The following is a 25,870-nucleotide window of genomic DNA, read 5'->3' on the forward strand; positions in this document are numbered from 1 at the left end:
ACAACACAGAATATTATGCTCGATAAGCTTCTTATCACAATAAAGCTTTCCCCCCAGTTTCATCATAAACTTACACTGCCCTTTAGTGTTGCAATATTAGATTATTTCTTACATCCACCCTCACAAGGCAAATTCTCAACATTTCGCTTTCACAGATGGAGAGCACAGCCTGGGGAAAACTGATTTTCCCAAAGTCCCATAATAAAAAACGGCTCTAAGTCTAATGCAATATACAGGGAAAGATTTGGCCCTTGTGGATTTCTCTGCATACCAATTCTTCTCCGGTTCTGCCACTATGCTAATGAACTCAATGAATGGTGGCAACAGAAAATTGGTTTCATGGCAGGCTTTTTAATTATAGTTTTGTTCCTGTTCTATTCATAAATTACAAGCAGAGAATATACCTGCTTTTTAGGTGAAGGCATGGTAGATTATCTTTATAAAGAAAGACAGATGAGGGGGAGTTGAGTCAGAGGGCTTATTTACACAAGGTAGATGACTCAGTGTTGTTTTGCTGCTCTTCATATCCGCCCACGCTTATTTGCAATGAATTTCTGATTCAGGCCATTTTTACATGTCCAGTACAGTGACTCTAGTATTGTTCAGATATATTTATCGGCTAATGAAGCATATTATTGAAGCAGACTTTGATGGTGACTTATTCAGCTCAGTCACCCATTAACCCTTTCAAACAAAAAACAAACGTGTTACTCCATGATAGCTACTGATAATATGGTATTAATTTTTAGCCAAATATAATTCTTGGTCCATATGTTCTACAGGTATTTCTCCAAAGCAACAATTTAACAGCCTTTCCTCCTTATTCTCAGCAGATACAATAAGCTGTTATTCCTTCCTATAGCTCGGTGGATCGCTTTATATGATCAGAATTATGCTGATACAGGAAGGGGTGGGGAGTAAGAGAGGGAGAGAAGAACCAGTTTACTGCCTTTTTAATACTTCTCCACAATACTCTTAAAAACTAGATTCTGTATTTTGGAAGAAGCATTTTACTCTTAACAACAAGAAGTGACATGAATTGTGGCAGGGCTAGCACTGTAGAGCCTCACTGGGGTGGGAGAGTAGGAAAACTTCACCTCGAATTTTGGTTCTGAAATGTATTTTGTTCACAACTGCAGACATCCTTTTGTTAGCAGCAGTCAACCCTGTAGGAATCAAACCTAAAAACAGACTTAAAGAATAAAGAAATCTAAATTCTAGTTTCAGTTAAGAAACTCACTGCTCAGTTAAGTAGCCGACTTCTGATTAGGACATAAGCGACAGAAACACAGAAACTTTTTCATCATCTCTTCAGAATCATCTTTTAAATTGTTTGGTATGTGTCAAATCTAGATCAATCAACTGTAGCAAGAAGCAATGGGTAGGTGTTGTATGTTTCCTCTCCACTCTCTTCCTCTGGTGCAACCACAAGGAGATTAGAAGCTTTTGTTTCTGTTTCCAATTAACAGCAGTCTGTTACTATGTCCATTCTCTGAGAAACAGTGATTAGTCTTAAGTATGGTTTAAACCAGGCATAGGCAAACTCGGCCCTCCAGATGTTTTGGGACTACAACTCCCATCATCCCTAGCTAACAGGACCATTGGTCCCAAAACACCTGGGGGGCTGAGTTTACCTATGCCTGGTTTAAACTAACTTCAAACCGTGGTTTGTAATCCCAATTTGCTAGTCTAAGCCAGGTATCCCCAAACTCGGCCCTCCATATGTTTTTGGGACTACAACTCCCATCATCCCTAGCTAACAGGACCAGTGGTCAGGGATGATGGGAACTGTAGTCTCAAAACACCTGGAGGGCCGAGTTTGGGGGTGCCTGGTCTAAGCCATAGGAAAGACTAACAACATTTTGAATTCAGACATAACACGCTACAATTAGTTGAAAACTGAAATTAAAGCTTCTAATATGCACCTCATGACGCTGGAAGAGCAAATGCATTAGCCCAATGCTTGAGCACTATGGTTTCATGTAACATCTCAACTCAGCCAAAAGACTTCTGTAAACACAATTTCTTCAACACTATGAAAAATTTGACCCGATGTCTAAGCACCACATATATGCATAGCAATTTGCTCCAACTTGTTCTTCCCGAAACTCCTGCCACCATCTTTGAGCAGGCTTCAATATAAGACAATAATATGAAAGCAGAAAGCAAGAAGAACTCAAGACCTGTGCTGTTAATAAGGGCACACAGGAACAGAGATTTCATCAAGCTCCTGCAAGTTTTCCAACAACAAAAACTCCTGAACTATTATTGGCAACAGATCCGAGGAGCAATTTTCTTCCCCTACTTCTTCTAAAGTAGCCCAATGCTCCATCTTCTCTACTTCATTTTCTGCTGTGCCATATTATTTCTGACAGTAACACATGACAGTACAGGCAGCTTAGATAGAGAGTTGTTGGAGTGAAAGTGGGATGGTCCTTCGCTTAGTCAGAAAAAGATATCTATATGAAGTTCCACCAGTGATCTGCATGTCTCTGATTTGTATGTCTCTGTGTTGTTGTTTTTAAAATGCATGCGATACTGTTTGCACAAATACTTACCATTTAAGATTCTGTTTTCTTCAGATACAATGGGGCAAGATTCTGCAAGTATGCAAGAAGAATGCTGTGATCATGAGAGCAAAAAACTCCCACAAGTTATGCTACAATATGCAATCATTCTGGGCAAAACAAAACGAAACAAAAAAACTGAGGAAAAATAAAGAAGGCTCATCAAAGCTGAAGAGAAGAAAAATAAAGCATGCAAAAGAATAAAGATCAGTAAACTGAAGAGAAGAATATATCCAAGTGTAAATAAATGCAATTATTTGATGGGCTACTGGCATATATGATGAAAAAGTTAGTACAACCTTAGGAATTATATATTTAAAGCCACGGTTTCCCCAGTCTGGATACATTAACTGCATAACATATAAAAGTGACAAATTGAAAACTGGATTTCTTAGAAATGCTGCAAACCATGTTTAGCATTATGCTCCCAACATGTAGGATGCTGTACTGCTAATGACACAACTATCTGCTATATTTTCGGATAATGAAACAATCTCTATGAAAACCACATGGAACTGCCTCATTATGCTACATCATTTATGTGTAGAGACTAGAATGATTTTTCCCCCCCTGCATGCCACTGTGCAATGTTTGTGGTAGTGTGAATAAAAGCCATCCAGCTGCTATGGCAAGCCACTGTTTGCCACATGGCAGCACTTGCTGCAAGAAGCAGCTTAAAGCACATTTCATTTAGCGCCCATTTATGTGCACCACCCCTAGGACTTGCTGCACCGGTGCTGCTTCAAATGGAATGCATTATAACCCTCTCAGTGGCAGTACTCATGGCCTAGGACCCTCGTACTTATGGGACCACCTCTCCCGGTATGCCCCACGGAGATCCTCAAGGTCCACAAACAGCAACACCCTAGTGGTTCCGGGCCCTAGGGAAGTTAGATTAGCTTCAACCAGAGCCAGGGCCTTTTCAACTCTGGCTCCGGCCTGGTGGAACACTCTGCCTCATGAGACCAGGGCCCTGCAGGATCTGATTTCTTTCCGCAGGGCCTGTAAGACAGAGCTGTTCCGCCTGGCCTTTCGCTTGGAGCCAATTTGATTCCCTCCCCCTCTTTCTTTTTTCTTTTCCTTTCTCCTCCTGCGATGAGGCTACATTTTAATATTTTAATGTTTCAATATTTTAATGTTGTATTTTAATTTTGTTTTTAAGTTGTATTCATTCAACTTGTTTTTATTATTGCTTGTTAGCCCGGCCTTGGCTGGGTAGGGCGGGGTATAAATAAAAATTAATTATTATTATTATTATTATTATTATTATTATTATTACTACTACTACTACTCTGGACAAGTCATCTTTGCCCCTTTCACCTGCAAGCAAACTGCAGGAAACGCTAGACTAAAGTTTACAACCTGTAACTAACAGTGCATTTTAATGTTGTCATTCCTAAGTCGGGCCTTTGAAAATGTATAGTACTTTGTATAGAGCTGATGTCTTATCAGCAGACATTTTTAGGAATGGAATGATCTCTATATGGAATACTGAAAGCTTGGGATACTTTGCCCTACTCTTTAAACTTTGGCTACAGCACATTCATTTACATGTTATTTTTTCATAAAGGAAAAAAAAATAGATACTTTTCAAATATAGTATCAGGTCCCGACAACTGGGGATAAATGAACTGTTTAACTGCTACTTTGTTCTCAAATAATTCAGATAGTCTTCACTCTAAATGTAAATGTACCAAAAATGCCAACAAACAGCAAACTATGGCCACAAACACAGCTTGCTCGAGTCTCTAGCTGTGCTTTAGGCTTGTGGGTTTTTTGGTGTTTGTTTGTTTTTTCAAATTGCGATCATCTCTGCCACATAAAGACCACCTCTGCTTTTTAATATTTTTAATGGATTTCAAAAGCAGTGGTGAGTGGCAGGCTCTCATTTTTTCAAGAAGCACCACAAGTCCCATGGGATGCATATGTAAGCCCCAGAGATTGCCTAATGAAGGACCTCTGGAGATTATATCCAAAATTTCCCCCTTAAGATTATTGCTTCTTGTCGTTGTTAGTATTTGTTCTTAGAGCTAGGAAAGACAAACAGCTAAATTACTGTACAATGAACTATCTTAAGTAGAAGAAATACTGTAACTATTAATTTAGCTTTGTATATGAAGCTGACTTTTGAAAGGCTGTATTGGAAGGTGATACTCAGTATAATTTAAAAGTGCCAAATAAAATGAAAGGATATTGATCTATGTCTATTACACTGAAAAGGAAATTTTCGTAGTTCTCCTTTATAAGACATTCTAAAGAGCCTCCATTTCCTCGCTGAATCCAGGAGTTCGATATCATTATAGAGTGTGCAACAGAAATTAGAGGAAGAAAACAAGCTTTCAGCATCACACAAGTCAGCAAGAAGTCATGAAGAAGCTACTACCCTGGAGCAAACAGAAGACGTAGAGCAAAAGCTGGCAGAGCTTATGGGAGGCAGGAGATAATGATCATTCACAACCTCAAAATTGCCTATGATGCCCAATTCTTTAATGCTATTTTAATCACATAAAAGTTATAAACCTGCACCAAGACCATTTGTTTTAAAACCCTGTTCTTGTACTTAAAAGATGCCTTAGCCAATCTGGATTCTACAGATTCTGCTCAACTAGAAGACTACTCTTGGTTACGTTTCTACACAGCAGCATCCTAGTATAACTCACAGTGTCAGCTACATAGCAACAATAAAACCCAGTCTCCTGAGCTCTCTGTTGTGTTGACACAGCAAGCAAATTAAAACAAGAAGCTAGAACATCGCCTTTTAAAGCTGAACCAACACTTGGCAAGCATTAAAAATAAATTTTAACAAAACTGTGCTACTCAGGAGTATGTATTGAGGGAAGGGAACCATGGCTCTGCAGAGGTAACACAATGAACTAGTTTTGCACATCCAAGAATTCAATCTAACAAACGCTCCTTATCATAAGCAAGCCTCAGTTAAATGAATGGGTCTTTAATAACAGGCAGATCATGAGCGCACTAATTTGCCCATGGATTATCATTGCATCCAAACTCAGGTGCTTAACTGGTCAATGCTAAGGGCCTCAACAAAAGACAATTTAGGTGTGCACATACACTGTAAAGTGTAATGCAGCAATGTGTTTGAAAATTCAGGTATCACAGAGGAAGCCAGAATTGGCTACGTCTCTCTGTCAAGTTACACTAGCAAGGGAAATTGATTTTGGTATGGAATGTGTCAATGAACCTTACTCCAACATAAATGGGATTAGGATTGCACCTAGTTTTTTTTTAAAAAAAACCTTATTAAACAAATTATTATTAAACACACACACACAGCGTATACCTTTCAAAGCAGCAAAAGGTTTGAGTGCCATTCTTCCAACCATACACTCTTTCAGCATCGATTCATAATTAACCCAGCGATGAACCTGCATGTAGAAGAAACCAGGACTATTTTAGAGGATTCGGGCACTTACAATAACACTTGCTTCTAAGCAACTGTAAAGGTATAGTAAAAAAAATAATGAAAACTTGTTACATAGAACTTCTGAATGAAAACAAACAGAAGCAGAGGTAGGTCCTGATCCACCATGGAGACAGAGGTACTAAAGTGGCATAATATGCTTTTCATTTTTAAGAAATGTAAACTCAAATAGGAACAATGAAACTAACACATGGAGTAGCACTTAAGCTTCTGATTTAGCTATTTAAGAGGGCACCTTGCTGAAGTTGTACCCAATTGCTCAACAAGTGCATTATATAAATGAATTTTCAGTTTATTTTGGGAGTGGACTCTCTTTCCTTTCCTCTCACCTGGCCAAGAGGAACACAACGGAAGCTTTTACTTCAAAATAACACATCTTACAACTCAAAACATCAAAAAGTTGTTGTTTATCACGATACACACATTATACACAATTCATTTTAAAATATAGTAAATTACAGAATAGTGTCTTCTTCAAGCAACAGAATGCTTTATAGTGTGCAGCTTTCGGATTAAGTTTTGATGAACTGAATATGACCTGTAGTCTCTTTACCTGATCAAATAGCTCTGTGCCATCAGCTCCTGCTGCTTTCATCAACTCATCTTCGCCACCAGGGTGATATTCCATATATGGTGTGATATTATACACGAGACCTACAATTTTCGTAAAAAGAATTTTTAAAAATCCAATTAAAACATGCAGCATGCCCTCTATGAAAAAAAAAATTAAAAATCTATCTATCTATCAATCTATCTATCTATCTATCTATCTACATTGCTCTTTTATTATTTTGGCAACACTGAAACAGGAAATTGTACAATGAAAGTGGTTATATTCACAAAAAGACAGGAATGCCATGCTAGGTAAACCTAAGGCACAATATTAAAGCACATGTGAGAGCTTATGTTCTGGTGACTAGGCATCTGAGAGTCCAGAATCTGGAGTCACATCTATCCTTGCTTCAGAGGAAGTGGTAGATCCAAGCATACATCCCTTTCCTATGTGCATGGTTACCCTTTCCCCTAATCAATGGAGATGTAGTCACATTGGGAAGAGCTCTGTGCATGCACCGCAACATGCAAGGAACCAGGAAAATACATATATTTACTTTTGCAGCCAACTACTGAATCGGAATGATCACAGGTAAAATATTATATCCAGTGCTGTAAACTGTTCTACGGTTGTAGATGTTATAAGAATTTTAAGGTCATATATATATATATTCATAAATGTATAAACCACATGTCTGAAACCGCTCAGAACAAAGTCCAGAAACCATTTTGTCTCTCCCAAATGACCTCAAATATTTCTCTGCAAGGTGAAAGGAAAAGGTGAGCCTCCCCATTGTCTCTTTGCTCACAAATCCTGTCTCAAGGGCACATTTAAGATATGAATGGGGTGAGCCTGTGACCTGGATTCAGGGATTGAGTAGTTATTATAACAAACGAGTGGCCAGGATGCCCAGGTAATCCAATCAGGTAACCTGGCAGACAGGATAAAAACAACTCACTCAGATTTCTGTTGTAGTCCGTCCCTTCTCTGATGTATGTATGATCTATTTGGGGTAGTGGTCTTGGGCTACACCCCTTCTGTGATGTATGTATGGTGTATGGAGCCATGGTTTTGAACTACAGGGTGGGCAATTCAAAAGTCTATATAAGGGCTTGCACACCTTTGTCCTGGGTCATCCTCCTCTCTCCTGCATGTGGGGGGAGCATCCTGTTGCAACAGCTTTAATAAAGATCAGGCTTACTAGCTGCTTTGCTTCTCAAGATTCTCTGGTTGGCCTCTTATTTTCTCCTACTGATGAAGAACCTACAAAGGACTCTATAAGGGCTCTTGTGGACCTCATAAGGGAAAGGGAACAGTTTTTGTTTACAACATAGACAAGGGATCCACTCTAAGAAAAGTATTTGCTGATAAATCAGAACTGTGGTGTTCTCTCTCATTACACAGACTTGCAAACTTGCAAAGCTAGAGAGCTACAACAAATCTACTAGGTTTCAAAAATGTTCCAAGACTGTGTGTGTATAACACTGTCTATTTAGCAGTAGCACAAGATAATAATAATAATGGACTAACTAACTGCACCCCCGCAAGAGATGGGAGTTGCCCCCCCAATCCCATATCGTCCCGTCCCAGCCACAGGACCTCTGTCTTCGAAGGATTTAGCTTCAACCGGCTCCCACGTAACCATCCAGCCACAGCTTCCAAACATCTGGTCAGTGTGTCTGGGGCCGAGTCAGGATGGCCATCCATCAACAGATAGAGTTGGGTGTCATCGGCATACTGATGGCAACCCAGCCCAAAACTCCGGACAAGATGGGCGAGGGGGCGCATAAAGATGTTGAAAAGCATCGGGGAGAGTATCGCACCCTAAGGTACTCCACACACCACGAAGTGGCACAATGACAAATCCCTCCCAAGCGCCACCCTCTGTCCCCGACCAGAGAGAAACAAGCGCAGCCATTGAAGGACTGTGCCCTGGATCCCCACGTTGGCAAGGCAGTGGTCCAGGAGTTCGTGATCGACCATGTCGAAAGCTGCTGACAGATCTAGAAGAATCAGCAGCCCTGACCCACCTCGATCCAGCTGTCTACGAAGATCATCTGTTAGGGCAACCAGAGCCGTCTCGGTCCCATGACCAGCGCGAAAGCCGGACTGGAATGGATCCAGAGCCGATGTTTCATCCAGAAACCCACCAAGCTGTTCAGCAACCACTCTCTCAATCACCTTACCCAGGAACGGAAGATTTGAAACCGGGCGGTAATTGGATAGATCTAAAGGATCTAATGATGTTTTCTTTAAGAGCGGGTGCACCACTGCCTCCCAGTTCCCCTGGGAATGTCCCCGTGCCAGGATACAGAGAATAATGCTTTAGGGATTCATGGACCACTTGTCCAAACATCTTAGCTCAATACAGATGTCACATAACAAAGCCTTTCATCCAATATGCACTCAGAATGCCATCTAGTGTAAAGTGCTGAGCACTGCATATCGGAAAAGGTATGTTAACTCTGAAAGCAGATTCAGTCACTTTTTTGTTGATAGGTATCTTTGCAGAGCGTCCTGGGCAGACAGGTGAATTTATAACATCACTGATAAAAAATCAGAAGCGGGTATTTCACCACTCAGAATGGCGTGAGTGCCATTTTAAAGGCTATCACAATGTAGCTGATGTCATAGAAAGGATCCAAATTTGTTCATAATGCATGGCAGTGCTTTTCTTTCTCAAATCATGCGACCCACAGAAAATGTAGGTGATGCCAGCAAGTCAATACATACAAATTTATATAAGGTGTGCTTCCCACTATCACTTGAACAAGATTTTAATTACAGATAGGTAGCCGTGTTGGTCTGGCATAGTCGAAACAAAATAAAATAAATAAAATAAAATAAATTCCTTCCAACTAACTTAGTTATTGGTATAAGCTGATAGCAATAACTAACTTAGTTGGTCTCTAAGGTGCTACGCTTCTGGAATGATTTTTTTTTAAAAAATAATTTTTAATTTTTATTTTATTTTGTTTTGACAAGATTTTAAGACTTTTTTTGGGGGGAGCATGTCAGTTGTACAGTGGCATTTAACAGGTGTGTGTAAATACATATATTACTGTAATTAATGGTACTCTTCATAGCAAGGCAACTCAGTGATTATTTTGGTATATTAGATTCCTTATTCATGTTTCAACCAAGACCTACAACAAGCAATTTTGCCTTTGCATTTAGTGCTTTCCTAAAGCACAAAGCAATTATAGCTATTACCATGCATTACATCTGTGCAGCTTGGCAAAATACAATCTACTATAGATAAATGTTTCATATTTTCCGGAGCATTAAAACTACAGCTGAGAGAGGAATGAGTTCCAAGCTGGCCAATGCCAGCAATATACTCCACCTGGAGGTATTTTTTAAAATGAAAAGCAGCACTCAAGAGCACAAAAATAAACAGTGAAAATGGAACAAAGATGTTTACAATGTTTGCCAGACTCTGTTTGTCAAGTCCAAGGCCAACAAGGGGGAAAACACACTGGAAGAAAAGTAGAGGTTAGTACAAGGGAACACATATTGTATTAGGTCTTCCAGAGAAATCTAACAATGTATTACCTTGAATTCATGGACCCTAGCTCTATCAACAGCAATTCACTATGATGCCAAATATAATGTAGAGTCAACATGTACAAAAGCTCTACTTTCAGAGGCATCAAGCCTGTCTCTACTAGAAGCAGAATGCTGGCCCTTGGTTTTCTCCTGCAAGGCAATTAATTTGTCCCACAAACCTCGCAGAAGCATTCTGTAAGCACAGTCTGTGTGTCATTTGGCTCTCAGCCTATTAGTGTACTGGTCAGGACGCAACCAGGAATGAAAAGTACAGTCCAGGGAGTCAAATGATCTTACAGAGAAATACAGGAAGCTGCCTTATACCAAGTCAGTCCCCTGGGTCCATCTAGCTCAGCATTGTCTACAGACTCTACACTGATTGGCCATGACTCTCCAGGTTTTCAGACAAGGTTATCTCCCTGATCTACCTAGAGATGCTGGGGAAATGAACTTGGGACGTTCTGCAGGCAAAGCAAATGCTCTTCCATTGAGCTATGGCCCTCTCCAAATATTATTCTTCCATTTGAGGAAAAACAGGTGTTTGGTGGTTCATATCCTGTTTGTCTCTTTCTAGCATAAAAAAGCAAGGACTCAAACCTGAACCAAAACTTTTTTTCCTGAACCTGAACAGAATTAAGTCCATTTGACTGCTGATCTCAGGATTCTTATAAGACAGGACGGACAGTCCAACTTTTCATATCAAGAGGGCCACAAGAGTACTTTGAGACGGAGCCTGCGAGCTGCACACTGCCTTGTTGTGTGGGGGAGCAAGGCCAAAAATTCACACACACCAGCCTTCATGCTGCCTTCCTGAAGCCAGCTAAGCAAGGTGCTAGACTTTGGAAAGGAGGCATAAGGCTCTGGAAGAGTCCTAGAGCCCCTCCCACAGCTGGGAAAATGCTAACTGGGCTTTGGGAAGGCAGCAGGAGGACTCTAGAATCCGGTCAGAGCCCCCATGCCTCCTTCCCAAAGGCCAGCACCTCCTCTCCTGGCGTTGAGAAGGCAGTGTGAGGGCTGTGGAGGGTGTAATCAAATGTTGCCACAGTCACCAAAAGAGGCTCGAGGGCCACATGCAGTCCTTGGGTTGTATGCTGAACCACCCTGTAATAGGAGAAAGAGAACCTAGGCCTTGGAGCACACATACCATCTGCTCCTGTCAGAACGATCAATGGTCTGAGAAAACCGCTGCGGCAGATCCTGCCCCACCTTCTCTTGGACAACCCTGAGGGAGCCCAGGAAAGGAAGAACACATACCATCAGCTCACAGTTGGCCTGAAATGACTTTGTGACTCTTCATTTTAAATAACGTATTTGTTTTGATGCTTTAAAATAGTAAACTGCCTAGGGTGCTTTGGCAGAAAGGGAATTGCAGTCCAACAACCTCTGGTCTATTGTCTTTACTAAAGGGGCATCCATCCCCCACGTCCCCTAGTGGGCATTAAATTTCAAAAGCACTCTCTGCACCCCCATTGAGAATTCCACAAATCTGTTTCTACTTTGCTTATGACAGAGGATATACATTTGCAGTGTATTTCCAGTAAATGAAAGGCAAGGATAACTCTTTGGAAAGTGAGTGAGGGAAAAAAAGAATATGCTCAAAGCAAAATTTTGGACAATACAGTTACATGTGTTCACTTGCTTCTATCTAAATGCTAAATAGCATTGTTATTAACTAATCTCATTACCTAAGCTCTAATAAAACTTTTAAACCACTTACGCATATTTATTTTGTTATATTTCTTTCCTCTATATAAGAGTGGCTGGGGAAACCCAGCCAGATGGGCAGCATAGCTGTCAAGTTACAGATCTGAAAATAAGGGACCAGCAGCCAGAATAAGGGATTTTAGTCAACTAGCTGAAATACGAAGTTAAAAGGGACCGGATAATTTGGGAGAGCAGTGCCGGTTTTTAGCTCTTCGTTTCCAGAGATTGCTGCTCAAGACACCAGCTGATGAAACACTGCAATTAAATAACTACAAGCAGCAACCACTTTTCGCGCAAAACAAAGTCCAAGCTACGAAGATGCTGCTGCAGTTCTGTATCTTTTCTCTCGTGCTCCATCTGCAGCTCTCAGTTCCATCAGGTGGGGCAGGAGGAATTGGGGGGGGGGGGGGAATAGCGCCCGAAGTAAACCCACAGATCAGACCATATATGTTAGTCTACCACTACAAATCTATGGGAGAAGCGCTTGCGGTCCTTCCCTTGTAGCCCTTGGAAAACCTGCCCGTGCCTCCGCCTCCACCTCTTCCTTCTTTCTCTGAACTGCTTTCTCTATGGTTGCCCTCGCTCTCCTCTAACGGCACCTCAGCAATTCATAGGCAATGCCAGGCTGCCCATCTCATCCGGGTCCTTCGGCGACACAGCCACAGTACGGCCTAGCGGGAGCAGCGGCAACGGGCAGAGGGGAGGCCCCAGGCAGAGACGGTCAGTTTGGCGGCCGCGAGGATGGTGGCGGAAGGGCCCAAGGCTCCCGCCAGTCCCAGCAGGGAGGGGCTCCCAGGAGCTCAGGCTGGTGAGAGGAGGCCGGAGGGGGGCGGGCCAGACAGCCAAGCAACACAGTTGGAGCCTCCCTCCTCCCTGGCTGGCAGGGAGGGAGGGAGGGAGAGGAGAGGCTTCCTTTGAAACTCGGGAAATTTAAGGGACATCCATCAATAAGGGACAGCAGCAAGACATGGCGCTGGGATAAGGGACTGTCCCTCCAAATAAGGGACGCTTGACAGCTATGATGGGCAGGGTATAAATAAATTATTTATTATTATTATTATTATTATTATTATTATTATTATTGCATAAAAACTTTGGGGGGAAATAAGTAGCAATAGCACATTCATAAGAAATGTCAACAGAGTAGCCTACCTCTTATGCATATCCAACAGTCAGTCCTCTTATTATGCTTAGCAAGCTCTTCTTCAGTCACCTCTATTAATCTTCCTTTTAGACCGGTTAGATCTTTCCCACTTTTAGTTAATCGAATCCAGTCCATAAGACTTCGGCCTGGTTTCAAAGGTACCTAGAAAGGAAGATAAGTTTGTGGAGGAAGATAAGTTTATTAAATAATTAGCAACAAAAAGCAGAAGTAGATTGGTTTCTTACCATCCTTTATGGTGAACAGCAAAAAACCTCGTTTAATTCTGGCACACAAAGACAAAGCTATGCAAAGCAGAAGAAAATAACCTTCAAACAGAGCCATAGCAGACAATGGTGAGGAAAGTTAGCATGCAGGACTGCTTCTGAGGTAAATAAGAATATGTAATCTAATAATCAGAAAAACTGGGGGAGGGAAATTCAATTTATTCCAGCCAAGTTCTCCTATCCAAACACATTTCCCTGAACAGACTCTTGGAATGGGGTATAGTTTAAGGTTTTTTCAGGCTGTGTGTGTTGCTGTTATTAATATTATTATAATTATATTATATTATATATTATTATTATTATGTATAATTATATTATATATTATAATTATAATATTATTATAATATATTATAATTATTATAGTGTTATTAATATTCACTTTCTGTATTTTAGATCTTATAATTTATGTGGAAATTGTTTAACTTGGTTGTGTACTTTTGATATTTTAGTTATTATTTATGGCTATTTTTGTTATGTTCATAATTAGGGATTTTTTCATGTTGTTAGCTGTCTTGAGCATGACTTGAACTATGGAAATGTGGCATAAAAATAAATGTATGTAACCAAGCCCCACGAACATTATAGCTAATGGTCTAGGCTCTTGAATTAATTTTTTTTATCACAATTTCATATCCCGGCTTGTCTGTAAGCCAGTAACTATAGTTTCCTGGTTTTGATGTAGTGGGAAGTTACGGTTACCATAACTGTGGCTTTGTGCCATATTTCACCGCTCATGGGAAGGGAGGAGTAAAGTAACTACTTAATAAGCCAATATTTTATAACATAAATGCAGTCATTGTGCATTTAAGTGCTCTAAGTGCACAATTTAGGCTTGGTCTTTACTTCTATATGAAATTAAACCAGAGACAACATTGGGCCAGGCAGTGGGAGGAGAGAGAGAAGATATACAAACTAGAAAGACAAGCATACAGCAAATCTCTTTGTCAAGGAGACTATGCTTTAAATGCAATTGAGAACATGTAACACAGGGGATTTTGAGGGAGGCTATTGTTTCCCCTATTAATTGCCTGGCGTGCTCTGGTGCATGAGGTCACGAAGAGTCGGACACGACTAAACGACTAAACAAACAAACAAACAAACAAACATTGTTTCCCCAACAGAATTTCTATCTCCCTACAATAGGGAGATACTTATGCTGGAAAATATGCAACTTGTGTATGCATGAGGAACACAACATTGCATCAGTTCCTGCTTTTCCTGCATCTTTAAACTTCTCCTTAGATCTTCAATATGGGCAGAGCTTCACTCCAATTACTACTGTTATTTGTGACACACTGAACAGCTGCGTGGTTTTTAAAGTGCACATTCTTCTCTAAAGCTCAAGCAGCACTGCCTACAAAAGAGCTGTACCATGAAAAATTCATTGACTATACTTGTTGAGGACTCTACAATTTCCACAGCCCATCACATTACTCAACAGGAATCAGCTGACATACCAACAGTGTTGCCACATGGCTTCAGCCTTATACTACCACATGACAGCCCACTAGTTTCATAATCACAACAATCAGCTTGAAGACACTTCGAAACGAATCTTCCTTTATGCAAATGTTCCCCATACCCTGCCGCTATTATAGTTTTAACCAAACACCACACTGGACTTAAGTTGAGTCCCAAACACATGAAAAGAATAGGATGCACAGAAGCACCTACAGTGGTACCTCAGGTTAAGTACTTAATTCGTTCTGGAGGTGTGTTCTTAACCTGAAACTGTTCTTAACCTGAAGCACCACTTTAGCTAATGGGGCCTCCGGCTGCCGCCGCGCTGCCGGAGCACAATTTCTGTTCTCATCCTGAAGCAAAGTTCTTAACCTGAAGCACTATTTCTGGGTTAGCGGAGTCTGTAACCTGAAGCGTATGTAACCTGACGTACCACTGTCTTTCCACAGCCCTAAAGAACAAAAAAGTCAGACACTGCCTGACAGCTATTAGGGCTTACAGGATAATGAGCGTTTTCTGAAAGCAAGCTTGAACCCTGGAGCTCCCTTCTCTTTTAGAAACTACGTGCCCCATAATTACACAACGGTCCTCAGAAAAGAGGAAACAGCCAGATGCATCTGTGTTGCCTGCAAAACACACACACACACAACACAAGAAAAGGCAGCACGAACTGCTCTTAACCTAAAAGCACCTCTGAACCTCATTCCCTCAAGGACTGACACCATCCTCTCGCCGGGCAGAACTTTAGGAGCTGCGTAACAGACAGAAACCAAACAGGTACAGCTTTTCTCTCTTCCTTCATCTCCGGGCCAGGAAAGGCTTCACCTGCCGAGTTTCCGCCTGTAACACCCATCTGGGTTCCAGATCTCTACCCACAACGAGCAAATGAAGCGTTAACCCCCATTCCGCCTCTGCAGGTGCCAATGCGCAAGGCGACCCCTCTCACACCGCCAGCTTGCCCTGGGACCCAGTGGCAAGGAGTACCACAGACCCCCCCCCCGACCCCAGTTCCCGCCGCACCTTGCTGCGCCCTCCCGTGGCCACCCGCTGCTGGGAGGCTGGGGCAGGGAAAGCTTGAGAGGGGACGTTGAGCATCCTGCCGGCCGCAGGACAGCCGCCCCAGCCGCCTCCTCTTCTTCAGAAACTGCAAGCGGACCGAAAGAGCCGCTTCCGGGTCCGGCCCGGCGCCGAAGCAGCAAGTAGCGTAGCTGAAAGGCAGGCGGGGACTTAAAAGGCCGTACTGCGCAGGCGTGAGGTTGTACCGGGGCGGGGCGGGTGGTTGGAGCTCTCTCCACCGACGAGAGCGCGTGCCTAGGCCCCACCCACCAGAGTTGACTGACGGCGGCACCGCAAAAACCCACGGCGGGGGCGGGATCTTCCGCCCACGTGGTCCAGAGACGCTCCTAGCTTGCCGCTTTAACCGCGTGGCTGTGTTTTGTTTCGCGCACTCGCTGCGCGGGGATTTGTCCCTTTAAAATGTTCGCATCCTGCTTTTCGAGTGGCGCTTGCTCCAAGTGGCGGCAGAGGATCGTACAACCAAAACATCAATAATAATAACAACAATAATAATTCTAAGTATTATTATTATTATTATTATTATCATCATCATCATAGCTGTCAACTTTTCCCTTTTTTAAAGGGAAATTCCCTTATTCCGAATAGGATTCCTCATAAGAAAAGGGAAAAGTTGACAGCTATAATTATTACTAATAATAGTAATGCGAAGTATTAAAATAGATGTCAGTTTTGCATGCCTGGGTATTCCTGCCTCAACAAAAAAGTATTCAGTACAGTAAAGGTCGCCTGCCTAATCTCTCAGCCTAATCTACCTCACAGGGTTGTTGTGAGGTTGAAATGGAAAGGACCACTTACACCACCTCACCCATCCCACCCCCATTCCTGCATTAAGCAGGAAGTTCTAATGAGGGCTTCTACACGTGTATAGCAACCCTACTCACGTTTGCATTGCCTATAAAGGCATAATGCCTTAATACAGTTACTGTGGATCTCCATGAGCGTAGCCAGGATTTTTTTGGGGGGGGGGGGTGCAGAACCAAAGTTTGCTATGTATGCTATGCCCATGTTGATCTCACTATTTGATAGAGTACAGTTCTGAACTGTTTAGCCCACAACAGTCCCTTCGAAGTCAATGGAGTTACTTCCGTGGATGAGTAAGCAATTTATGCTGTAGAAAAGTGCTCAGAATTCAGTACATATTATGCTCTTTAGAAAATCTATGTGCACCAATGATTTAGCACTTTTTAATAAAACCTACTTTTCTTACCTGGAAAGTGTCTCTGTGTATGGAGATCATACCATGCAACAACATATTACTACTGCCTGTAAACACACTATTTATTTTGTAGATTTATATTCCACTTTTCAGAGAAACTTTCTTACAAGGCAGCTCACAATAATGTATAAAAACAATCATAACAACGAAATGAAGAAATACAAAAAGAAAGCCTAACTAAAAAAATTGTTTTCACACAGGATACACAAATAAACTAATAAGTGTTCCTGAGTAAAAATGTCTTCAGAGTTCACTTAAAGGAGAAAGATTTCCATTACTAAAGCTGAAATTCTATGCAGCTTACTACAAACACACAAGAGCAGTATATGTGCTTGTGTGATTTTCATATACAATGTCCTACACATGGATCTCACTTTGTTTCCCTATAGGAGCAATTTCTATATATGAACTACTTTATATTCTGAGTGGTTCCAGTTTTACACACATGGAACATAGTTTGAGTTTATGAAGTGTAAATCAGCATTGAGTCAATCCAGTTTATCAAGTCAGATACATTTTGTACTCCAGTTGAGTCTGGTTTAACTCTTTATGGAGATTTCAGTAATCAAAAATAAGGCAATGTTTACTCAAAAGCAAGCCCCATTGTATTCAGTGAGGCATGACATCAGGTAGGATAACGAGATGCAAAAGAGGACGGGGTTTTCCCCACCTTTAATAGTTGTGCAGAATAGGAAATTTCAGCACCTTGCATGATAAACTACATCTGAAATTCTCTATTCTACACAACTATTGAAGGTGATGGAGCTCTATCCAAGTACAGTAGCTGTACATAGGATTACAGCCCTACAGCGCAATCCTATACTTGTCTATTCAGAAGTAGGTCTCGCTGAGTTCAATGGGACTTCCAGGTTAGGATTGCAGGCTTAGATCCTTTGTTGACTTAAGAATGGAATCATTTAAGAATGAGTTGCCTCTGTCATTTTCTAAGGGCAGCTTCCAGAATGACAATGTTTTCATATGTGATGTGTGACATGCAACACGAAAACACAAATTCACATTTCTCCCTCATGCAGGTTTGCATGCTTCTCTTTTTTAACCTTGAAAAACAATACAAGGCTGAAATTCTTACATGAACATTAGTTCCACTGAAATCAATAGGGCTTCTACTTCTGAATATGTTCAGAATCAGGGTATAGGGCATAATTATTTTTTTTAAGTTTCTTTTTAAGGGATATATATCTGGACATATATCCAGATTCCAATATACTTCTGTCCGCTTCCACAATGCATCCAACCATTTCTGCAGCTGTAATTCTAATTGATTCTGCTGCCCTATGGTACTACCAGCATAAAAGAGTTGCTATTTTCAGAGGAACAGAGGAGTGTAGCAGGCATAAAATAAAACAAAACTCAATACTGTTTCTATAAAAATGTAAAATGCTTGCTTTTAATGAAAAATAACTTACATATAAATTAGCTGAAAATACTATGATAGCATATTGATATCAATATTAAATTAAGGAATGAATATGAACAGTGGTAATAACATTCATTATAATTAAGAATCCAGTTCTGCTCCAGAATCATGTTCCGAGTCATCACTATCTTCCTCATTCTCTGAATCTTCATAGAAGGAAATTGTGGCTTGGACAGGAAAGTTCTTCAGAAGTGCTTCAGCTTCTTGATACAAGTAGTCAAAGCACCTTGATTTGGGCCAGAATAACCTAAAAACACACAGAGACAACCTGTTCGGTTAATTTAATATTTAAGGGATTCGTTTCAGTTTAGTTGACCTAGGGTTAATGTGAAATAACTCTTGCTGAAAATTACTTCTTTAGGTTTTAGAGTACATGCGTAAGAGGTAATTGGTGGAAATTGGATACTTCACCTTAAGCAAGTGGAACTTTTTTCGGCTTACATGGTGGGTACAATTGGATGCAAACCAGAGTTAGGAGCTATAATATGTGGCTGCATTCTGATATTCCATTTACTAGAGCTACAAAAGTTCAGCAGGAAATGGAAGTTTAATGTGAAAACAGGCTCTACTTATGCCTAAATGTAATTAGGAGCACTTCACACCTAAAGTTTCCCTACAATTAAATATTAAATGATGCTGCAAAACTTTCTGAATGGTTAGGTACTGGTAATAGCTCTGCTCTTGTACTGCAAAAGGCGTAAATGTACTACATTCTTAGAGATGACACAGAACTTTGGTTCCGCAGCAGCTGCTTAGTGGGCCCATCACTTCAGTCTGCAACCCAGTTCCCCACCCTTGTGAAAATTTCTTGTCCTTGGTCAGAATACTTAAACATACATTTTGCATAACTCTATAATTAGTAAAACAGAAGCTATGTAAGCCCTCAAATACAATTATTGTTGTACAAGGTCAAACAGATACCTCTGACAACTCAAACACCAGATATGATTTGATAGCATCTGATGTGAAATTTAACGATGCGGGTCTGAATTGCTCCTGGGCACATATAGTAAGCAGGACATACACACATACAAGAAAGGATAGCTTTGCACTGGAACCTTTGCCATGATGCTTGATACTGACATCTCTGCATAGTATATTTTCCCGTTACCCCGGGTGAAAAAGCCAGAAACAGTTATACAACTGAGAGGGTGGGGATGTACAATCTGGTAGAGAGTTTTTCAAACTCGTCTCATCCTGCCACACAAACTATGTAGTCCACAGTTCTCTGGTGCAGCAAATGAACTCACCCAGGACTGCAGGGTCGGGAGAGAGAAGAACATCTTTCATGTGGAATTGTAATATACACCATAGGAATCATGGTCTTCAGTAGGTGGGCCATGTGTTATTCTATGACCACCAGGGAAGGCAGGTGTGCAATACAGGCAGCAGCCTCATAAAGCCTTGTGGGTCAGAGGGACAGTGCAATGATGTAGCTGCTGCCTGAAATTAACAAAAAGTGTCCACTGTTCTGCACCATAACCATTTCCACCTGTTGGTATTCTTCCCACTAGGCAGCTGTTAATGATGCAGGAGCCCTGCTAGGAAAAAATAGTGAAGATGGCCCTAACAGAGACTGTAAAGAATAATATTAATGCTTACACCTTACCTAACTGGATGTATATACTGTGTGAGTTTTGCTGAGTCTGTCTCAGAAGAGCTGCACAACTAGGAGTAATAAACAGGAGACACAGATCAAAAACAGAATGATTAACAGTATCCAGAAAGGGCAGTTTCAAAAGTAATATAAAAACTATTCCTGAGCATGGAAAATTTGTGGAACGTAAGGAAGCTGGTTTCATTTTAGCCATCTGTGGTCCATCAGATGTTGCTGAACTACAACTCCCATCATATCTGACCACTGGCCAGGCTAGCTGTGGGTGGATGAGAGTTGGGAATTCAACAACATCTGAAAGGACCACAGGTTCCCAAGCCCTGCCTGACAGGTAAGACATGCATATTCAGGCATCACTTGTGAAAGAAACGTAAAGCAACATTCCTGATATCAAAGAAGAGTGTCATCCTGTTTAATTATTGACTTGGCATTTTTAAATGACCAAAGCTTTATAATGCATTTATAATGGATCCATATTTGTATTACTTGGTTGTATTTGCTGTATTTCGATTTTACAGTTTCTGTAACCTGCTTAAAGTAAAGGTAAAGGGGCCCCTGACCATTAGGTCCAGTCGTGGCTGACTCTGGGGTTGCGGCGCTCATCTCGATTTATTGGCCGAGGGAGCCGGCGTACAGCTTCTGGGTCATGTGGCCAGCATGACTAAGCCGCTTCTGGCGAACTAGGGCAGCGCATGGAAACGCCGTTTACCTTCCCGCCGGAGTGGTACCTATTTATCTACTTGCACTTTGACGTGCTTTCAAACTGCTAGGTTGGCAGGAGTTGGGACTGAGCAACGGGAGCTCACCCCATCGCAGGGATTAGAACCACCGACCTTCTGATCAGCAAGTCCTAGACTCTGTGGTTTAACCCACAGCGCCACCCGCGTTCCTATCTGTAACCTGCTTAGGGATTTGTAATTTTGCCAAAAACGTATATAACTTTTCTAATTAATTAATTAAAGCATGCCATCAAAATAAGTATGACGTTGCCCTCACTATTGCCAGCTTGGGCTCTTTGGGGAGGAAGGGTAGGGTATAAATTGAAGCAGCAGCAGCAACAAAGACATATAAATAATGTCAAATCCCAATATGACTTCCTTGGAGGTTTTTAAGCAGAAGTTGGCTGGCCATCTGTCATGGATGCGTTGGCTGAGATTCCTGCATTGCAGGGGGTTGGACTAGATGACCCTCGGGATCCCTTCCGACTCTACAAATCTATGACTTTTCCCGGAATTGTGTTTAACTGACAGCCTGAAAAGGAGAGGACGACTTTCCCATTCTCGCTCCTGCACACCCACAAAGTTAACGATCCAAGGACCAGCTTAGTCAGGAGAACACAGCTCGCCACTCCAGCCGCCCCACGTGGGATTGTTGCCGCTTTAATCAGAACGGACACACTCACCGCCCTGTAGTTTCGCCTGCGCTGCCTTTCTGCATCTTTCCGGGTGGGAATCCAAGGTCTCCAGAATCCTCCGGACCTGTAGAATCAATAGAACGGAATACAGCTTTGCGTTAACTGGGCGACACAAAAAAGCGGTCGGTTGTTGGAAAGGAGGGTGGAAGAAAGGAAAGAAAAACACTCGAAGCCTATGATTTCTGGAGCTGGCTGGCCGGCTAGCGGGTCTGGAGGAAAGCGCGGGTTACCTCGCTTGTCCTCTGCAGCAGATCCGGGCGTTGTGCGCGCCAGGTGGAGAAGCACAGAGGCGCAGCCGAGAGCTGTCCATGCTGCGTCGCTGGCAGCAGTCGAGGCAGCCCAAGTGGCGCAGACGCCGCTGGCGCACCGCTTCCTCTTCCTCCTCCTCTCCTTGTCGTTGTGTCTCCCCTCCGGGGGCTTAGCCTGGCCTGGGTTCTGGTGCGGCTGCCGCCCGAGGGGTTTTTATAGCACTCGCCGCGCAGGGTCCCAGCCGCTTTCTCTCATTTGCCGGAGAGGTAAACAAAAAGGCTGCGCGTGAAAGGCGCGTCAGGGTAAACAAGGAGCGTGGACGCGTGCGAGCTCCAAATGGCCCAGGGAGAGGTTTGGCGAGGGAGTGTGAATCGCACTTGAGCAGACACATGGCTGTGTTGTCCTTCAGAGGGGAGAGCCCACGCTTGGGCTCGGGCTGCGAAGTGTCCAGCGTGAGAAAGCCAGCGTGTGTGTATCTGTGTCCGAGTGTGCTCAGTTTTGCTGGGAGAAATGCCGCTTCCCATGTTGGAAAATTCCTGCAACTGTATTTTTACTTGATTCGAATATTTAGTTCTCTCTTTCCCAAAAATCGTGTCCAAAACAACTTGTAATGATGAAACAATCAGATCCAACGCAGGGAAAAAACAATAGAATTGAACAATAAAAAACAAATATATAAATTTCATTCTCTCTCTCTCTCTCTCTCTCTCACACACACACACACACTGGCGTAGCCAGGATTTTGGGGGGGGGCAGGACTTTTGTTAGGGGGCAGAACCAACCAATTTGTCAGTTAAGTATTTCTATTTTTTTACTTTATGGGGAGGGGCAGCTGTCCCTTCCTGCCCCCCTTGGCTACACACTGACACATGTATGTATATAACAATTTTATATACAAATATAACAATTTAAAATACAACAGCAAGAACAATGAGCTGAAACAAAACACCTGAAATACCTAAAGGCATCCATAGAACACCATAGAAGAAATGACCGAAAGTTTAAACGGAGCACTATCTAGTTTATACATGTTTTCCAGAAATTGCCCACTCCATGTTTATTTTTCACAAAGAAGGCCTCCCCACATGGCCTCCGCATGGCCTCCAGGAAGGAGCACTTGGATCCTGGCCACATTGCATGGGAAGTACATGTGCCAGCACCACAAGCTTTGTGCCACTTACAAAATCATGGATGTTGCTTTAGCTCCTAAAGCTGGTCTGTGGTGTTGCAATAGAAGGCTAGAGTCAAAAGCTTACAGATTTGAAAGCACATTCCATGGGAGTCAAGTGTTTTCCATCAGGGTGCCAATTACATAGACCTAGTTTGTGTTGTTTATGATGCATTTGGCTCCAATTTTCCACATTTATTGGGTCACTAGGAATATTTCATCAGTTCGGGGGTGGCTTATGTTACCTTTGAATTGGAGCTGTTGATTAGCTGCAGGAGGGTTTATGAGCTAAGCACACAGTAAAACAAAATACCACTCAAGGCAAGAGCAGGGGTGATCTATACTGAGGGAAAAGAGTGTTAAAGATTTGAATAGTGGACTGGGAAACTGGTATTGCATGATAATATGCAGAGGAACTTTAGGAATATTTTATTCATAAGAAAAGTAATACTATTTGAAGTGGTAGTTGTCACTTCAATTATTTAAAGCAGGCTGAATGGTGCACACAATGTGTGCACACCTATAGAATGCCTATAGGTGTTATGGGAAGAAGTAAGAATGCACAGTGAAAAGCTGTGTACCAGATATTAGTATGGTCATAAGCCAAGCAAATAGCAACTCTCCCCCTGCCAAGGTAGAACAATATCATATAGTTAATGCACAGTGTTTTTTATGGTCTTAAAATGATCATTATTATGACTGGTAGGGCATATGTGAAGGAAGGGCTTGTATATTACAGGGTCCCCTCTGCAAGTTTAGTGTATGTGTGGTTACTGTTCCATGTGCAGAATGTACAGAGACACATCTGCCAAGATAGGCTTGTCCATGTAATAGATTTCCATAGGAAGTCTAGCCTCCTGGTGAAGTGATAACCTGGGTGATGAGCCATTCAGTAGTCCACATTGTTGCATGTCAATCCAATCTCTGAGCGGTGCAAAATTCCAGGGTTTCCAGGCATGCTTACCCAGGGTTTGTGTTTCCTTCAGGAATGCAGCACAGTGAAGACTGTGGTGTCTTTATGATAGATGGTTTATTTACATACATATGTACAATGTGAGACTACACTGGAGGGTTCATCAACACCCCAAGAGGGTTTTGCTTCCCCCAACATCAGAGCCTTGGATTCAAACAGAAATCATACATTGCTCTCAAATGTTGCTCTGACTCTCTCTCTCCAGTTTGCTGCTTTAGTTCTGGTCCACAGCACTGCAAAAAACTCTATTCCAGCTTTGTCTGTTGAGGAAGAGGCTCCACCCATTTGCTTTCTCACACTGAGCTCGTTAATCCCGTAATGGTTCATCACCCAGGTTATCACCTCACCAGGAGGCTAGGCTGGCTATTTCAAGAATTAGAAGCCTTGATTAAATTCTAACACTTGCTGGATCCAGGGATTAGAGGGGTCTGCCATATACATAGCTCAGCACCCCAAACTCATAGAGTGCACATGCAGCAGCAGAACTTCAGTTAAATGAATCATTGCTTGGAGCGCACGTTGGTTTGTAAAGTATTCAGACTGAGACTTGGTATAAAATTAAAAGTTTATATTTATTAAAGGAAGAACATTTTTGATATACCTAACTAGCTAGTAGGGATGCGGGTGGCGCTGTGGGTTAAACCACAGAGCCCAGGGCTTGCCGATCAGAAGGTCGGCGGTTTGAATCCCCGTGACGGAGTGAGCTCCCGTTGCTCGGTCCCTCCTCCTGCCAAACTAGCAGTTCGAAAGCACACAGTGCAAGTAGATAAATAGGTACCACTCCGGCGGGAAGGTAAACGGTGTTTCCGTGCGTTGCTGGCCACATGACCCGGAAGCTGTATGCTGGCTCCCTCGGCCAATAAAGCGAGATGAGCGCCGCAACCCCAGAGTCGGTCACAACTGGACCTAATAGTCAGGGGTCCCTTTACGATTAACTAGCTAGTTGCAGTGGCATAGCATGGGTTGTCAGCACCCAGGGCAAGGCAAGTAATTTGTGCCCCCTAACTCGTGGATTTGCGCCCCCTAACCCTAACCCCCAGATGTTGCGCCCGGTTCGGCCGGCCCCCCCTGCACCCCCCACACTACGCCACTGGCTAGTTGGAGAAACAAAGACGTTCTACTTGCCTTTTTGTTCTTAGAAGGTAGATCAAAATGGCCTTTCACTTTTAGGTCCTGTAAAAGTGTGAGGATGAACAAGTTGTAAACAGGATGCAAATTAAGATGTATCAGTCTAAACTGAGCAACAAGTCAGCATAGAGATAAATATAGAGGGATAGTCTAGGAATCCTGAAGTTCATCAAGGTATGCGTGCAAACCCCATGCAAACCTCACTCATTAAGCTGAGTTGCACCCGAATTTCCAACAGGAAAGTCATTACTGACAGCAATTTCCACTTTGATGACACAGAAGATGCATAGTTTGGTGTGAAAAGATATTGAGAAGGCAGCAGATGCAGTTGGCATACGTCTGCTCCAGCCGTTCTCCAAAATGGCCTGCAACCATCCTCTTGCAGCACTTATCCCATCAAACATGACTCCTCTATTCATAAAAAGTACATCAAACTACAAGTTTGGGGGTGTTTTAATACCAGCCCATTCCATTCTACTCCATTCCATTCACTGCATTCCATTGCTATACAGTATTGCCAATAAGAACCAAAATATGTGGAATAAGGAAGGAAATAAGCCTTGAGCTACCACAAATGACATACGTGCACCTCCCAGGGAGTGTCCTCCCTGAGATGGCCCCGAATCACATCTGTCCCAGTGCTTTGTTTACGCACAAACACTGCCAAGGATTGTGCCCTATAGCCATTAATAGGCAACAGTTATAGAACAGAATAAGATAGTGGAGTTGTGCACTCCCAAATAATCTTGGAGTCACTACAAATGACACACCCACTCCTGCAGGACAGTATCCTCTGGAAGTTGATGTTGAATCACATCTAACACACTGCTTAGTTTAGGTGCAGGTCATGTGCCTCCAATGCAACAATAGTTAAAACTATTTACTATG

The 25,870-nt window shown here is 42.3% G+C and overlaps 2 protein-coding genes across 4 annotated transcripts in view; both read right to left on the minus strand.

Moving 5' to 3' along the window:
* Nucleotides 1-15,931, minus strand: part of LOC309366364 (cytochrome b5 reductase 4-like) — a 32,861-nt gene extending 16,930 nt beyond the window's left edge. Inside the window, exons 1-5 of one of the 3 annotated variants that reach the window (XM_081904902.1) lie at nt 15,725-15,931; nt 12,968-13,121; nt 6,563-6,663; nt 5,869-5,953; nt 2,559-2,600 (exon numbers count right to left, since the gene is read on the minus strand). In XM_081904902.1, coding sequence (XP_081761028.1) covers nt 2,559-2,600; nt 5,869-5,953; nt 6,563-6,663; nt 12,968-13,121; nt 15,725-15,799 — 457 coding nt within the window. In that variant the 5' untranslated portion in view covers nt 15,800-15,931. The remainder of the gene's footprint in view (nt 1-2,558; nt 2,601-5,868; nt 5,954-6,562; nt 6,664-12,967; nt 13,122-15,724) is intronic. The other 2 variants (XM_081904900.1, XM_081904901.1) reach the window with 2 other exon arrangements.
* Nucleotides 15,932-18,377: 2,446 nt separating this feature from the next.
* RIPPLY2 (ripply transcriptional repressor 2) lies at nt 18,378-22,178 on the minus strand. Its single transcript, XM_081904948.1, has 4 exons — nt 21,695-22,178; nt 21,453-21,528; nt 20,045-20,103; nt 18,378-18,682 (listed from the first exon to the last, which is right to left on the minus strand). The coding sequence occupies exons 1-4, from the start codon at nt 21,772-21,774 to the stop codon at nt 18,517-18,519; spliced, it is 381 nt and encodes a 126-aa protein (XP_081761074.1). The 5' UTR covers nt 21,775-22,178; the 3' UTR covers nt 18,378-18,516.
* Nucleotides 22,179-25,870: the final 3,692 nt, after the last annotated feature.

Source organism: Podarcis melisellensis, assembly GCF_964234715.1.
Source record: "Podarcis melisellensis genome assembly, chromosome: 3".
Lineage (NCBI taxonomy): Eukaryota > Metazoa > Chordata > Lepidosauria > Squamata > Lacertidae > Podarcis > Podarcis melisellensis.